This window comes from Siphateles boraxobius, unplaced genomic scaffold (genome assembly GCF_051911475.1).
Source record: "Siphateles boraxobius isolate OS27281-9 unplaced genomic scaffold, OSU_SipBor_1 130, whole genome shotgun sequence".
In the NCBI taxonomy this organism is placed as follows: domain Eukaryota; kingdom Metazoa; phylum Chordata; class Actinopteri; order Cypriniformes; family Leuciscidae; genus Siphateles; species Siphateles boraxobius.
Window position 1 is genome coordinate 40863524 of NW_027508734.1, and position 15614 is coordinate 40879137.

Consider the following 15614-nt stretch of genomic DNA (forward strand, 5'->3'; position numbering starts at 1 on the left):
GCAGGATGTAATGTCAACATTTCCATGTTTGCAGGTGTATTTGCATATCCGTGTGTGTGTGTGTGAGAGAGAGAGAGAGAGAGAGAGAGAGTTGGGACTCTTATGTCACAATAACCTTTCACCCCCCCCCCCCCCTACCTGTCTCTTTGTGCTTCGATTGTGTATACATGCTTTACAAAATGAAACATCAAAACACAGGAATTTATCCAGGATATGCATCAGTGACCTCAGACTGTCAGGTAGACAATAGTGTGGGGCAGATACCTCGAATGTAAAAGCGAAAGGAACCGAGGAATACATTTTCCGTTGCTCTTTGTTTTGGCTCTTTCCCAGCTCACTGCAGACACTAAACACAGCACATCATTCGAGATGTGTCCACTTGATGGAGACATACAGCTGTTTGTTTTGTCTTGGCCTGGAACACTTAGTTCAAGTAGGAAATCCTCTGTGGCTTTTTGCACCTTGTTGTCAAAACATACATGCCATGACATGCTTGTTTTTACAGATATTGTAAGTAGTCAACGGTAGTGTAATAAAAAAAATTACACTACCCTTCAAAAAAAAATTTTCACTAAGTTTAAAAAAAAAAGAAATTCCTATTTTTTTCAGCAAGGACACATTACATTGATCAAAAGTGACAGACACTTATAGTTTTCCATTTAAAATAAATGCTGTTCTTTTGACCTTTCTATTCATCAAATAATCCTGATAAAAAAAGTATCATTGCTTCCACAAATATTTAAAAATGCGACTGTGTTCAGCATTGATAATGATAAGAAACATTTCTTGAGCAACAATTCAGCATATTATAATGATTTCAGAAGGATCATGTGACCGAAGACTGAAGTAATGAGGCTGAAAATTCAGCTTTGCCATCACAAGAATAAAATTACATTTTGTTAAAATAGAAAAAAAGTTTTTTTCTGTATTTTTATCAAATAATGGTGAGAATAAAAGACTAACCACAAACTTTTGAAATATAGTATAGTTATGAATAACATTTATTGTTTAATATTATTCTGCAAATAATACACTTATCAAAGAAAGAAAAAAGTTATTTATTATTAAAACTCGAAATTTTGATTCAAAACATAATTCAGATATGTTTCACCATCTTTAATTAAAGGAGCATTATAATTTATAGTGAATACATTGTCATATCAAAATGTTTGCATAGTACATTTAACAGACCTAATAACACAAAAACAATAACCATAAACTGGCTAATTTCACCCTGTACTTTATACCCTGAATATGACTGAAAGATTCTGGTATGACGCATAGAATATCACAGATTTCTGAATCTTCTGTTCCCTTGGCATTAGAATATTGACTCTAACTCATATATTGCGCCTCCAGTTATATAAAAAGATGCTAAATCCATATAAGGATTTAGTTAACTCAATTTGGCTTTTCCCTGCCTGACTTTGATGTTATGATTAAAATAAACCAGAGTGGGATTGTAGTCAGGGTGTTTGTGAGGTCAGCATGTTTTCTTTGCGAGGTTGGCCAGTGCTTTGTCATGCACTGTCTTATGCTGAAGGGCAAAGCTGAATGGGGTCAGAACGCCAAGGCCTTCGTCATTCACCTGGCCCATCAGCACATAGTTCACTCCTATGAAGGAAATTCACAATGATTATTAAACCGTTAAGGTTAGTGAAATGTTGAAAAATACGAACCCGTGACACATTCTTAAATGTCGTACATGTAATAGGAAAAATGAGTCATGCAAGACTCCTTGTAGTTGTTTGTGTGTGTGGGGACCTAAATTGAGATCCCCATGAGGAAACGAGCTTATAAATCATACAGAATTAGTTTTTTTGAAAATGTAAAAAAGCTGAAAGTTTAGTGTGATGGGTAGGTTTAGGGATAGGGCTAGTATAAGGGGACAGAATATACAGTTTGTACAGTATAAAAACCATTACGTCTATGGAGAGTCCCCACAAAAATAGTGAACCAGACGTGTGTGTGTGTGTGTGTGTGTGTGTGTGTGTGTTTTTCACCTTTACGTAGTGCTGGACACTTCATGCACGTAGCTGTCAGTGTGGCAGACTTGGTGGGTCCTCTTTTTCTGAATTGAAGTCTACCTGCCTTATAGACCTTTATGACAGACACCTCAACTTCAGCACTGCCTTGAGATCCTGGGGTCACTGATGTCACTTTACCAGTCAACACTGTGGGAGAAGAGAGAAGTTGCTTCTTTTTCCAATTGCATAATTCTGATTCCAATAAATAAATAAAAAATCAACCAAAAATATTTCTTACTAATAATTAATGATAAATATTTATTATTAAAGAAATGGAACATTATTAATATTTTTATTATTAATTACTTTAACAATTAAATTTTTATTGTTATTATGGTAACACTTTACAATAAGGTCCATTAGTTTACATTAGTTAGCATGAACTAATAATGAAGTGCACTCACACAGCATTTTTAATGTTTGTTAATGTTAATTTCAACATTTACTAATCCATTATTCAAATCTTGTTAACACTAGTTAATGCACTGTGAACTAACATGAACAAACAATGAATGACTGTATTTTTATTAACTAACGTTAACAAAGATGAACAAATACAGTAGCAAATGTATTGCTCATGGATAGTTCATATGAGCTAATGCATAAACTAAGGTTAACTAATGAACCTTATTGTAAACTGTTACCGTTATTATTCTACTTTTGCATCTTGACAGTTACAGTAGCTATTTGCTGTGAGCACTGCTCTGAGATTTACTCCATCATTACGATGGGAACAGCTGGCTGCCCTAGAAGCCTCAAATTGTCCTGTGAGTCTACAGAAAAGCCCCAGGGGTCCGTGTCTGTGACAATTAGGGGAGAATGAAGTAGACAGAAATAGCAGGATAAAAGGGATATAAATTAAGCAACTCACCAAAATGACTGGGGCAGAAGCGGGTCATGAGAGTGCCCATTCTCTTGCATGGTTGGGAACACAGTGGGTTGCCCACTGGGGCTTGAAAGAAACGGATAAAATCATAAACATAAACATAAACATGTAGTCTAGCACACGCAGGGAAAACCAAATCTTGCTCTGTCACTCAAATAAGCATTTGTACCTGCTTTTGTTGTTTTGTTCCCAGGTTTTGCGATGGGATTGGCCTTTGGCTTTGCAGTTGGTTTGACGCCAGGCTTTACTTTTGGCTTTGTCGTAGTACTTGTTGGTTTTGGTTGAGGTCTAGTTGCGGGCTTAGGTGTAGGCTTCGTCGCAGGTTTTGCTGTCACTTTTACTGCAGGTTTTGGTGAGACTCTAGAACCAGATCTTGTTATAGGTCTGACTGGTTTGGGCTTGGGTGCAGGCTTTGATCTTGGCTTAGGAGTTGGTCTGGGTGGTACGGGTTTAGGTGGTCTTGAGGGAGCTTTTGGTGTCGGCCTACTAGGCTTAGTTTTAGGTTTAGCTCTTGGTGGTTGAGTAGTGGGTTTAGTAGGTGTCTTGTCGACTCTTGGCCCATGTACTGTGTCCAGGCCAGCAGTGGGTGTGCGGGAGCTTCTGGGAATACTCCTGTAGTGAGCCATGAAGCCTGCAGCCGTCACACTCAGATCCGATACAAAGTGCACCAGCAACTCATTTCCATTTGTCACAACCACACTGACAGATATAAAGAGCATTATTACAATTATTTCAAATAGCAATTACAGAGTGCTACAAGAATGATTCTTAAAACCCGGAAACAAGTTAGCATTTTTGAACTTCCTGATCCATCGCCCCAAATTCAATGGGTTTTGTTGAATGTGTTTTTGGTTAAATGACTGAAGTAAGTTCTGTGGTTAACACAAGCTCAAGATATTTTCACGTTTTATTTAATGACATTAATGACATAACATTTTAAGTTTACGTGTCCTAAAAAAGCTTGCTAAATGGGACTACAAAGGTTGTAGGAGCATTAAATATGAAGGTATTTTTGGTGCAAAACAACTGAACGCCTGTGACAGTGAAATATGTAGTTGTAGAGAATAGCCACACATGTGTATCAGTAAATTTGAAGTCACAGAGAGAAATGTTTTAAGAGTTACAAACTTGTAGACTTTTTTTCTCTTCCACAAACACAACACAACAGTTTCAACTTCTCAAATTCTTCATTGCAGGTGGACAAATCCTTTTCTACAAATCACAAATTAGGAAACTCGTACGCTCGCGTTTTTGCTGCAGTGAATATGGTGCAAAACGCATTTACATCGTTGCATCAAAAAATGTGAAGTCACAAAAAAATGTTGCTCATCCGCAAATCAGTATGTGAATTCATCCAATGAGAGTTGCACACTTGTAGAATATTTTCTCCCATATGTCTTACATATTTTTCTAGCACAAACACAAGTACATAACTGCTTGGATCTGTTGCGACGAATCTCAAACACTGTTTTTCGCTTTCAAGTGACGAGTTTCACACACGCTCTCTTTTGCACCACTGATCTATGTGAAATGTGGAACAAAAGTGAGTTGTGCATCTGTAGAGGCAGTGGGCGGGGCCTACATGAATATTCATGAGTTCCCCGGGCATGCGCATGGAACTGCTCATTTTAGTTCATGCTCCTTGTTTCTCAGCAGGTTTAATAGATTATTTCAAAAAAGGTTAATATAGTTTCAGCGTGAACTTAAAATACAATTGTGTATCGTTTCGTAAAGTTAAACTTTACGAAAACGCACCCCAGGTAAATGTATCTACGCACTTGTCCACTTTAATAGAGTGCCGAAGTTATGACGTCACTTTGTAGGCCAAAACGCGGAAGTGAGTTCCCTCCGGTTCCTTCGCCCTAAAGTCTATGGGTTTTTTGAATGGGTTTTTGCTAAATCGCCTGAAATAAGGTCTGTGGGTAACAAAACCTCTAAAAATTTTTACGTTTTGATCTATGACATAAAACACACCAGTTATAACCTGCTTGTGTTTTTTTAGACTTTATTGTGTCAGCTTGTGGTTTTTTAAACTTTATATAGGCTTCAAAATGTATACATTTTGGATTTACTTGTAAAGATTATCTTGATAGACAAAACGTGTAAGGGTCACAACTCTTTGTCGAACACCGATCTTATTTTTTGCGATTTTCCAAAAGTCTATGGGGAAAATGCATAGCTTTTCGATCGAGGGAACCCATGCGCCGCTAACTTCCGAGTTGTCCTACAAAGTGACGTCATAACTTCGGCACTCTATACTCTTGTAGTGATACTAGTGCATTTGCAAACTTTTCTAACTCAAACGTTCCAACTTTTAGATCTTAAATTAAGATGGAAAGAGTTGTTTGAAGCTTAGTGGTGGTGACGTTGAAGTTGTGTGACTGTGGTATAGCCACTTTAGCTTTTTACTTCTGCCGATTGAATTTAGGCTTCAAATACAAGTTGTGTTTATTTTTTATAATTATCTTAATGAACAGAACCTGTGAGAATCGTAAACTTTTGTTGATCATGGAGCTTACTTTCTGCAATAATCCAAAAGCCAATGGAAAAAATCATACTGGCTTTTTGTTAGCCAGGGAACCATGGTGATGATTCCGGGCTGGCCTTAAAAAATATGCCATAACTGCATAAATCTATAGATTAAATTGTTTCTATTATAGCTGCAGTCTTAAAGGTGCAGTCAGACATTTTTGTTTTTGTTGTTTATATCTTCAGTCGTTGCATCCTAAGTCATGTTTTTTTTTAAACATCTTACACCATTAGTGTTGTGTTTTTAGGATGGCGTGTCCTAACAAAATCTCAAGACATCTTGGCTCCATTCTGCTGCACTCGGTCCATATGCTTTTGAACACAAGAACATGTTTTATGTGAGCCCTCCCTATAAGTTACGCATCTAAATGGGATCTGATTAATCTGAGGAAAAAAAGCACAATTACACATGGATTCCTTAATATCGATTAGCTGACTATTGAGGCAACCAACCAGACAATTTTAAAGATATGTTGCTTTTCACGCCCCTTTATGTTATGTTATGTTATGTAATGTTATGGCAGTTGTCTTGAATTTTTGCTGCCACCTAGTGGCTTGGATCCAGCATCATGCAAAGCAACAGTTTTTGGGTATTGTGCTATTTAGCAGTCAACCAAAATTAATTTAATGATTGAAAATGTCCATTAACAGAAGTGATCTCAACATGTTAGCAACCAGCTCCTTGAAAAATAAAGCAGCTTTTGTTAGGCTGCTAATAGGACTGGATCAGTTGGGTGAACATCATTTTAAACATATTTATAAGAACTACCCTATAAAAACCTATACCAAAATGTGTTTAAAATACATTTATTTCATACTAAGTATACTACAAATCCATTAACATATTTACTGACATATCGCTTGAGACTTACTGATATAAATATAATTAAACTTTATTTGGAATTTTTCTTTATTGCACAATGCACATTTCCTAATATTAAGCCTTAAATGTGTTTAACATCACTATTAGTAAGGGTAGCATGATCTATGCATCAATGCAATATATTTAAAGTGAACCTAATAGTACTATTGCAGGATATTTATATTAAGTACATACATATGTAAATGTATTTGTAGTACTTAGCATAAAATAAATGTATTTCAAATACATTTTAGTATATTTATTTTTTACTAGGGTATATTTATAACTATTAAGCCTTATTTTGTATTTTATTGCCATCTTATTGACAAAGGCTATTTATACACTAACTCTGCCCAGAATTACAATGGAAACCAGGATGATAATGGCGTGAAGAAAAATGACATTTAGCATCAAATCCAACTTTTCCCATTTCCATTTTTTCCCTTTTCCTATTGCATATCAGCTCAGCATGGTGTTTATTTTAGTTCGCATAAAGGCCCGGTTTTACAGACAGAGTTTAGATTAAGCCAGGATTAGGCCTTGGTTCAATTCGGACATTTAAGTAGCTTTTATAAACGTGCCTTAGAAAAAAAACATTATGGTGTGCATCTTGAGACAAAACGATGACACTGACATATTTTAAGATGTGCGAGTTGCTTTCAGTTAAATCAGCTCAAACATGCATTTTAGTCTGGGACTAGGCTTAGACCTTGTCTGTGAAACCAGTGGAAAGTGTTTAGGTGAGGAGAAACTCTGAGGTGCAAATAGTATTTGCCACTTTTTGAGCTATAAATAGCATCTAACACTATTTACAGTGCAATGAAAATACTTAATATCCAACATTATGAGCATTTGAATAAAGGGCTTTAGGTTATATCTTGGAACAGATTGTCTGTGCAAAGAGAAAGTCCTAATTGGGAAGCACATTCTTCCACTATAGCTTCCCTTAGGATGAATGGCCTTGCAGAAAACAACAACATCCTTTTCGTGTGTAGATAAATTACAAAATACTCTGTCCTTAAAATGATGTTTGAAGGACTCAATGTCAAAGTGTATGAATAGAGTTTGTACTCACTCTGGAACCGTGTCTCCACAGAATTTGCCAATACGACGAGAGTCATCAGTCTCTCCCCCGTTGAACAGGGCCACGTAGTCATAACGACAGTATGTGTCTAATTCCAAGTCCAGCTTCTCAAACTTAACCTCAATCACCTGGGCGCACGCGCACATGCACACACACACACACACACACACAAGAAAAAGAAAAAAAGTTAATTTTCTTATAAAGGTATAAAGGCCCTTTCATGCACTTTTCCTGCCCGTCTCTTGCACTCTCCCTTTCCATGTCCCACCTTATGCACTTTCTCTGAATGAGGTCTTTCACATACTCTTCCATATACTGTTTGCTGTCATCATGAACACACACTTGAGTTAAAAAATGTATCCAAATACACACACATACTCAAAATCTTAGACGTCTCTAGTAAACCTGAATATGATTCCTTCTCTGATGACTTAATGGTTGTTAATAAATCAACAGATTGAGAGTAGATGAGACAAATGCAAGAGGAAAGGAGCTGTGAAATGATCTTTGCAGGCTGACCATGTTGGGCTCCGCAGATATGTGCCAAGAGCAGCTGATGCCTGCTGGGTAATCAGATTCCGGCCAGTTTGGTGTCTTCACTGAACCCTGAGGCTTCGTCAGTCTGCCACCACAAAACTGATTCTCTGTAGGGAATAGGGAGTGGAACGAGAATTAGAATGACAGAATTAATTCTAATTCTATTTCAATTCTAGTATATATTAAATTGTTTTTTTTTTGTTTTTTTTTTGATAGAAGTATACTTGTTCAGCATGGATGCATAAATTGATCAAAAGTGACAGCAAACACATTTGTAATGTTACAATAGCTTTCTATTCCAAATTCCAAATGTTCTTTGGAACTTTCTGTTTATCATTTCTGTTTTTAACATTGATAATGTGAAATGTTTCTAGAGCAACAATTCAGCATATTAGAATGATTTTTGAAGGATCAAGTGACACTATATTTGATTTAATTTAGAAAAAAATTAAAGCTGCAGTCGGTAGTTTTTCCTCTTTGTCACCCTTTCTCTGTTCGAAATCTGCAATTGCAGTAAACTACGCAAACCAACTAAGGGGAAAAAGCATTGCAGTAAATCGTGCTGATTACATCTAACGATCACATCAAACCGTGCAAATTATACTTTGTTCTCAAATTGGTAATGTTAACAACTACATTTAATGTTTATTACTGAAATGTTCTTTTCATGCATTCTTTAATGTCTGTATTTGATATCTGAATGCAGTAACAGTGCATGCTTATTTAGCCCAGCTTTCAGAAATGAATTATGGACTTGTTTTGTGTTTGAGAAAGGTCTTCAACGTGTTAAAACATATAGGGGTCATTGAAGCCTAACTGAAAATAGTTTAAGGGACCATTTCTTTGTTAAAAAAAAAATAAACAAAATAAAAAAACCTTGGAAAAGCTGTGCGTCGGTGTGTGTGTTAGTCTTCTTGGTTACAGGTTAAGGAACCACTGGCATTATTGGAGATTGACTGAGTTGTTGTTCTGGACAGGCTGGTGCCCACAGCAAAAATCTGCAACCTGGAACGTCACGACGTGCCTAACTTCAGGGTCTGAGTGTCAGCTGCATAATCAATGTGCGGGAAATTACTTTGTTTATCTATTTCTTATTCAATGAGAATCATTCAACCTGTAAGCAATGACGTAGTTTAGACCTTGGAAATGGTATAACTGCTGTGATCTTTGTAACTGTAAGCGGGGCGGCCTACAAACTCCTGTGTGAGTCTTGAAGCTGACTTCTGCTGATGAAACTGCAAACTATCTTCAGTAAATCTTTTCTTTAATTTATTATAATTCTGACTCCGGGTCTTAATTCAAACATCTGGTCCTTGGGTCCTAAACTGTTACCCCCTTACAAGGGCTACCTTTAGTTCAGTACTCCGTAACTGTATGAATTAAGTGAACAAGTGAGCTGTTACTGTTACATAATTGAACCATTGAAATGTCTCACCTTTCAGAATAAAAAAAGCCGTCTCCGAGTTCGCTTTGAACCCCTTCAAAACACGGATTTCACGCCACCTTTCAAAAGCCCTTCCGATATTTATCCTTGTTTTCACATGGGTTGCAGTCTCTTTTTTTCTGTAGCCACTCCGAAGTCTTTTGCATTTTACATCGGGTGAATCTCCAGTTGTCACTGGTGATTGCCGTTTGAACCTTTCTGGATCCGCCATCAAATTAAAAAGTTTAAATATCAAGTGCTGTGAGAAAAGGCTATAAATCTCAACCACCAACATCTTCACACGCAACATAGCCTACTAGCCGAGAACACTTCTTTATGTTTACAGATGTGACGTAATGACGCAAAGACATGTTTGAATTTCCCGCGGAAATCTACCAGTACCACTGGAATTAAAAACATTATTACAATCTTACCGTTTTGAACCGAGCAACGGCAAGCAGATAGTTTTGAACACTGGCTAGTTATGTACTTGCTAAAAAAAAATATTTTGGATAATTTTTTACCCAAAGAAGTTACGGACTGCAGCTTTAACTGTTCCACTTATGAATGGTTCCAAATTATGATACAAATAGGAATCACACACACCATTTGGGGATTTTTAGGGACCAAACGGTTTAGGAATAAAACATATTTGCAAAATGAAACTGTGACCAATATTAAGTCAGATGCTAAATATTTTACTATCTGGATAGGTCCGGATTGTACAATCAAAGATAAAACTGGACCTAGAGTCATCCCACCATCAACATGTGGTTTCCCCCCACTGAAATAAGCCAGGAATCCTCTTCCTCCTGTGCTGGCATCAGACGCCATCTCCAACATCATGGTGTTGGAGGTGGAGATGAGGGCTCCGGGTCGGAACGTCCCACAGAACCTGCCCAGTTTCTGCACCGTGTATGAGTGTCCATTATAGACATCCACATAGTCATAGCGGCAGGTGGGATCCGCCTCTAGATCAAAGATCCTGAACTGGACCATCACAACATGACCTTCTGGGACCTGATGGAAGAGGAGGCGTGATCAAAATATAATGTCTGGAATATACTGTTACAGAGACTGAAGGTGATGGACTTACTGTGATGTACCAGGTGCATTTGGAGTTTGGTTTGTAATGAGAGGGGAAACCCTCACTAGCCACAAAACCTGAGTCTGTCACCAAATGGCCACCACACAGGAATATGGGCCTGGAGAGCATGAAGGAGGAATAGGAAGGGATACATTATTTATGTTTAATGCAGTAATGTCTTTAAAGTGATAATAAACAAAATGAATGAATGACTTTACTGTTCAAAAAAGTGCGGTCGGTTTGAAGTTTTTAATGTTTTTGAAAGAAGTTTCTTATGCTCGCCAATGCTGCATTTATTTGATCCGAAATACAGGAAAATTTTTAATTTTGTGAAATATTATTACAGTTTAAACTGATTGTTTTCTATTTTAATAGATTTTAAATTAATTCCTGTGCAAATCTGAACTTTCAAAACACCTAAATGTTAAAAACAGTTTAATATTTTTGTGGAAATGTGATATATATATTTTTTAGGATACTTTGATGAATAGAAAGTTGTCACATTTTGAGTTTGTTTTCTACCTGCTTTACTGTTAATTTCTGATGGGCTGTTTACATGATACCGTTTTTAACTATAAACGTAAAACTTTTTATGCATTTTGGCCATTAATTTACACGACAACTGCGTTTTTGGTGGCTAAAAACAAACTTTTGAAAACTGTTTTCAAAGTGCAAGATTTTGAAAATGGTCACAGTGTAAACAACAAAAAATGCGAATCTCTGAAAACGATGATGTCATGCACATGCATATTACGTGTTTGGTCTATAGTGTTGGCAGCAGAATGCAGCGTTTTTAGTAGTTTTCGCGGATTCGTCTGAATGGGGATCGTTTTACAGTGGTGTTGTCTGTATGCGGGAAACTCAAAGGAAAAACTTCTCTGTTTTAAGCATATCATTGTCGTGTAAACATACCCATGAGACTCATTGTCAATCTTGTATTCTTTTAATTTGTTTTGTCATCCTCGTCCCCTGCCTGTTGGTTTCCATGGTAACAGACTGATTTAAGCCCTCAGTTCAGGTGTGTTTCGTTAATTATTTTGTTTGCTCCTTTGTTTGCCCATGTATTTAATCCCTCAGTGTCTGTCAGTTCCTGGTTTTGAATTTTTAATATCAGTGTGTTTGTGGTTATGTTTCCTCTGAGTTATTCTCCTGGTTATTATTTTGATACTTGGATTAAAGATTTATTTTGAGTATCTCCTTTGTCCTTTGTCGTGCACTTCATAACAGCCACTGACTGTGACAGAATACAAGACCTGCCAATACAAATGGTCACAGTGTCTCCAGGTCGAAGGATTACAGCATTGCCAAGACAAATGGTCACAATGCTTAGAGTGAGTCATCTTCCCGAGTCCGGTGAGAAAAAAATCCTGGGTCCGTTCCAGTGAGTAATGTTCCTGAGTCAGTTCCAGTGAGAAATTCCCGCTCCAAGGATTGCAGAATTGCCTGCGCAAATGGTCACAATGCTTCCAGTGAGTGAAATTCCTGAGTCCGTTCCATAAAACAAAATCCAGAGTCCGTTCCAGTAAGCGAAGTTCCTGAGTCCGTTCAAGTAACCGAAGTTCCTGAGTCCGTTCCAGTGAGTGAAATTCCTGAGTCCGTTCCAGTGAAACAAATTCCAGAGTCCATTCCAGTGAGCGAAGTTCCTGAGTCCGTTCCAGTGAGGGGAATTCCATAGCTCAACCCAGAGAGTATTGCACTGTCTATAATGGCTCTAACATGTATGTGTGTCTGGACCACACCAGCCCCTGAGACCGCTCCAGTGCTGGCTCCAGCCCCTGAGTCCGCTCGCTCCAGTGCCGGCTCCAGCCCCTGAGTCCGCTCGCTCCAGTGCCGGCTCCAGTTCTTGTGTCCGCTCGCTCCAGTGCCGGCTCCAGTCCTTGAGTCCGCTCGCTCCAGTGCTGGCTCCAGCCCCTGAGTCCGCTCGCTCCAGTGCCGGCTCCAGCCCCTGAGTCCGCTCGCTCCAGTGCCGGCTCCAGTCCTTGTGTCCGCTCGCTCCAGTGCCGGCTCCAGTCCTCGAGTCCACTCGCTCCAGTGCCGGCTCCAGTCCTCGAGTCCGCTCGCTCCAGTGCCGGCTCCAGTCCTAGAGTCCACTCGCTCCAGTGCCGGCTCCAGTCCTTGAGTCCGCTCGCTCCAGTGCCGGCTCCAGTCCTTGAGTCCGCTCGCTCCAGTGCCGGCTCCAGTCCTTGAGTCCACTCGCTCCAGTGCCGGCTCCAGCCCCTGAGTCCGCTCGCTCCAGTGCCGGCTCCAGCCCCTGAGTCCGCTCGCTCCAGTGCCGGCTCCAGCCCCTGAGTCCGCTCGCTCCAGTGCCGGCTCCAGCCCTTGAGTCCGCTCGCTCCAGTGCCGGCTCCAGTCCTTGAGTCCGCTCGCTCCAGTGCCGGCTCCAGCCCCTGAGTCCGCTCGCTCCAGTGCTGGCTCCAGCCCCTGAGTCCGCTCGCTCCAGTGCTGGCTCCAGCCCCTGAGTCCGCTCGCTCCAGTGCCGGATCCAGTCCTTGAGTCCGCTCGCTCCAGTGCCGGCTCCAGTCCTTGAGTCCGCTCGCTCCAGTGCCGGCTCCAGTCCTTGAGTCCGCTCGCTCCAGTGCCGGCTCCAGTCCTTGAGTCCGCTCGCTCCAGTGCCGGCTCCAGTCCTTGAGTCCGCTCGCTCCAGTGCCGGCTCCAGTCCTTGAGTCCGCTCGCTCCAGTGCCGGCTCCAGTCCTTGAGTCCGCTCGCTCCAGTGCCGGCTCCAGCCCCATAGCTAATCCCAAAGAGTGCAACGCTAACCATGATGGCCATGGCTATCTTGTATGTGTGGTTGGCACCCCCCCCAAAGCTCCTCCCGTTTGGGGTCTACCGATTGGTAGATCGATTGGTACCGATTGGTCTACCGATCCAGGCCGTCCCAGAGCCGCCTGCTCTCCCAGACACGGCAAAGGAGGCTGTCCCAGATCCACCCGCTTTACCTGACATGGCCAGACGGCCATTCCAGCCTGGTCTGGCCCTCCCTGGCTCCCAGTGAAGCTGGCCCTTCCCAGGCTCCCTGAACTACCAGGACCTCCCTGGAGGCTTCCTCTCCTGTCTAAGCCACCCTTGTCAGCCTCCAGGGCGCCTTCTGGGAGGTGTACGGTCACGTTTTGAGTTTGTGTTCTACCTGTTTTTCTGTTCTGTTCATGTCTGAGTCTGATTGTTAATCTTATAGTTTAATAATTAGTTCTGTCATCCTCGTCCCCTGCCTGCCGGTTTCCATGGTTACAGATTGTTTTGAGTTCTCAGTTAAGGTATTTCGTTAATTATCTTGCTAGCTCTGTTTGCTTATGTATTTAATCCCTCAGTGTCTTTCAGTTCCTGGACTTCCATTATTTGATGTCAGTGGATACTTCTTCAGTGGGTTATTTTTGGATCCTCATACCTTTTGTAGTGTGTGTGCCTCTTTTTGCAATGTCTTAATACTGCTGGTTCCAACCTGGTTCTGTCATATTAGAAAGAAATGCACATGAACCACAACCAAATGAACAGCCATGCTCAGATGAAGTTACAGATAGGGCCAAATATCTTTTTGGACATCTTTTTTTATTTTTTCATTTCAGACAGTCTATTAGCAAATCTTTCAGGTCACATACATAACACACACACACGTCTTGTTTTCATGTTTTATGTTGAGTTTCCATAGACATAATGATTTGTATACTGTTCAAACTGTTCATTTTATCCCCTTACACTAACCCTACCCATAAACCTACACATCACAGAAAACTGTCTGCATTTTTACATTTTCAAAAAACCTCACTTAGTATGATTTATAAGCTGTTTTCCTCATGGGGACCAAAAAATGTCCCCCCAAGGACAAGGATTTAGAATATTGCCATCTTTGTGGGGATTACCATAATGTAGGGTTTACCAGAAACACACACACACGCACGCACGCACACACACACACACACACACACACACCATAACCTGAGTGACTATTTTTAGAGTCAGGACTGCCATGAATGCCGAATTTTACTCGACATGCGCAAACCATGCATAAATAGTCTATTAGTCAAAATAAATATTTTAACCAGGCAGCATTCAGACGTTTGTCGTGTGTCTCCTCTTTAAGCACTGAACAAAGCTATCGCTTAATTAAACAGTGCTTGCTTTTATTGGCTGCATGACTACAGAATAATGCATGCATTTTACAATTATTAAGAAACAAATGTGGCTGTTTTTGTGGCATAAACATTGTGTTGTTCAGCTACAGCTCAGGCTGTGCATAGTAATAAAGAGATTTTTTTCTTGTATTATAAATAAGATCATTTGATAGCTGTGTGAGGAGCTGTGTGGTGGTGCAATTAAAAATTATTTTACCAGTTCATGCATTCTCTGGGAAAGATACATACATAGATACTTACATAATATAAGTAAGTTATTACTTACATAATAAGTTATTTTGATGTGATGGTTACCAAGCAATTACACACTCTCACTAATAAAATATTTATACAAAAATAAATAAGCCTGCATCTTGATGCAAATTCATGTTTCTTATAATTGCAAAAATTGTTTATAACAGATGACAATGGAATACAAAAAGCATACTCTGAAGAATCTAATGTTCCTTATACTGTATTTATCTAAGAATAATATATATATATATTTTTAAAACTACAACATTATCCTGAACTGAACTAATCTTGAATTTTAAAAATACAATTAAAACTGACCAACACTTTTCAGGACATTGGCATGAACCCGTTTCCTGTCTAATTGAGGGCTGCAGAGAAATATTGCAATCAATTTTTCCTGCAAACTGCATTTATCTGTTTTATATCCAGATCCAGTCCTGCTGCTCTATGTTAGGCTTAGATGTTAACAACTTCCACAGAATGTACACGTACATAAACACACAAACCTTCACCCACTTACCTTGTGAAGTTGGTCTGGCTTTGTCCATGCACCCATCCTAACCCCAAAAACAGAAGCCCCAAATGCCACACGCACACATCACCCCACATCCTTCTTCTCAAAGAGGCACAGAGAACGAGTCAGTGAGGGAACGCAGGAGAGGGGTGAGTTTAAGGGCGTGGAGAACGACAGGAGGAGGATTGAAAGAGGGATTCAAAAGGCAGCGAAAACGAGAGCAAAAGTGAGTAAAAGGGCAAGAGGTATATGTCCCAGATGCCACTACTGTGAAATCATAGAGATAGACATTTAAAATTGAAT

At 39.8% G+C, this 15614-nt stretch overlaps 1 protein-coding gene across 2 annotated transcripts; it reads right to left on the minus strand.

Moving 5' to 3' along the window:
* Positions 1 to 970: 970 nt before the first annotated feature.
* On the minus strand, positions 971 to 15448 carry pcolceb (procollagen C-endopeptidase enhancer b). Of its 2 annotated transcripts, none has more exons than XM_077229522.1 (9): positions 15318 to 15448; positions 10445 to 10553; positions 10110 to 10368; positions 7908 to 8032; positions 7380 to 7516; positions 3083 to 3612; positions 2899 to 2979; positions 2004 to 2174; positions 971 to 1614 (listed from the first exon to the last, which is right to left on the minus strand). In XM_077229522.1, the coding sequence occupies exons 1-9, from the start codon at positions 15404 to 15406 to the stop codon at positions 1484 to 1486; spliced, it is 1632 nt and encodes a 543-aa protein (XP_077085637.1). In that variant the 5' UTR covers positions 15407 to 15448; the 3' UTR covers positions 971 to 1483. The 2 variants fall into 2 exon arrangements, with proteins under 2 accessions (XP_077085637.1, XP_077085636.1); XM_077229521.1 differs by having other exon boundaries at positions 10095 to 10368.
* Positions 15449 to 15614: the final 166 nt, after the last annotated feature.

What these genes read in the sequence shown, in the direction of transcription:
- pcolceb (XM_077229521.1), bottom strand. Translation starts at nt 15,406, where the DNA reads ATGTGGGGTGATGTGTGCGTGTGGCATTTGGGGCTTCTGTTTTTGGGG. An exon ending in AATGCACCTGGTACATCACA is followed by an intron (nt 10,369 to 10,444) that starts GTAAGTCCATCA and finishes CTCTTCCATCAG; the next exon opens with GTCCCAGAAGGTCATGTTGT. An exon ending in TATCTGCGGAGCCCAACATG is followed by an intron (nt 7,517 to 7,907) that starts GTCAGCCTGCAA and finishes GCGTGCGCCCAG; the next exon opens with GTGATTGAGGTTAAGTTTGA.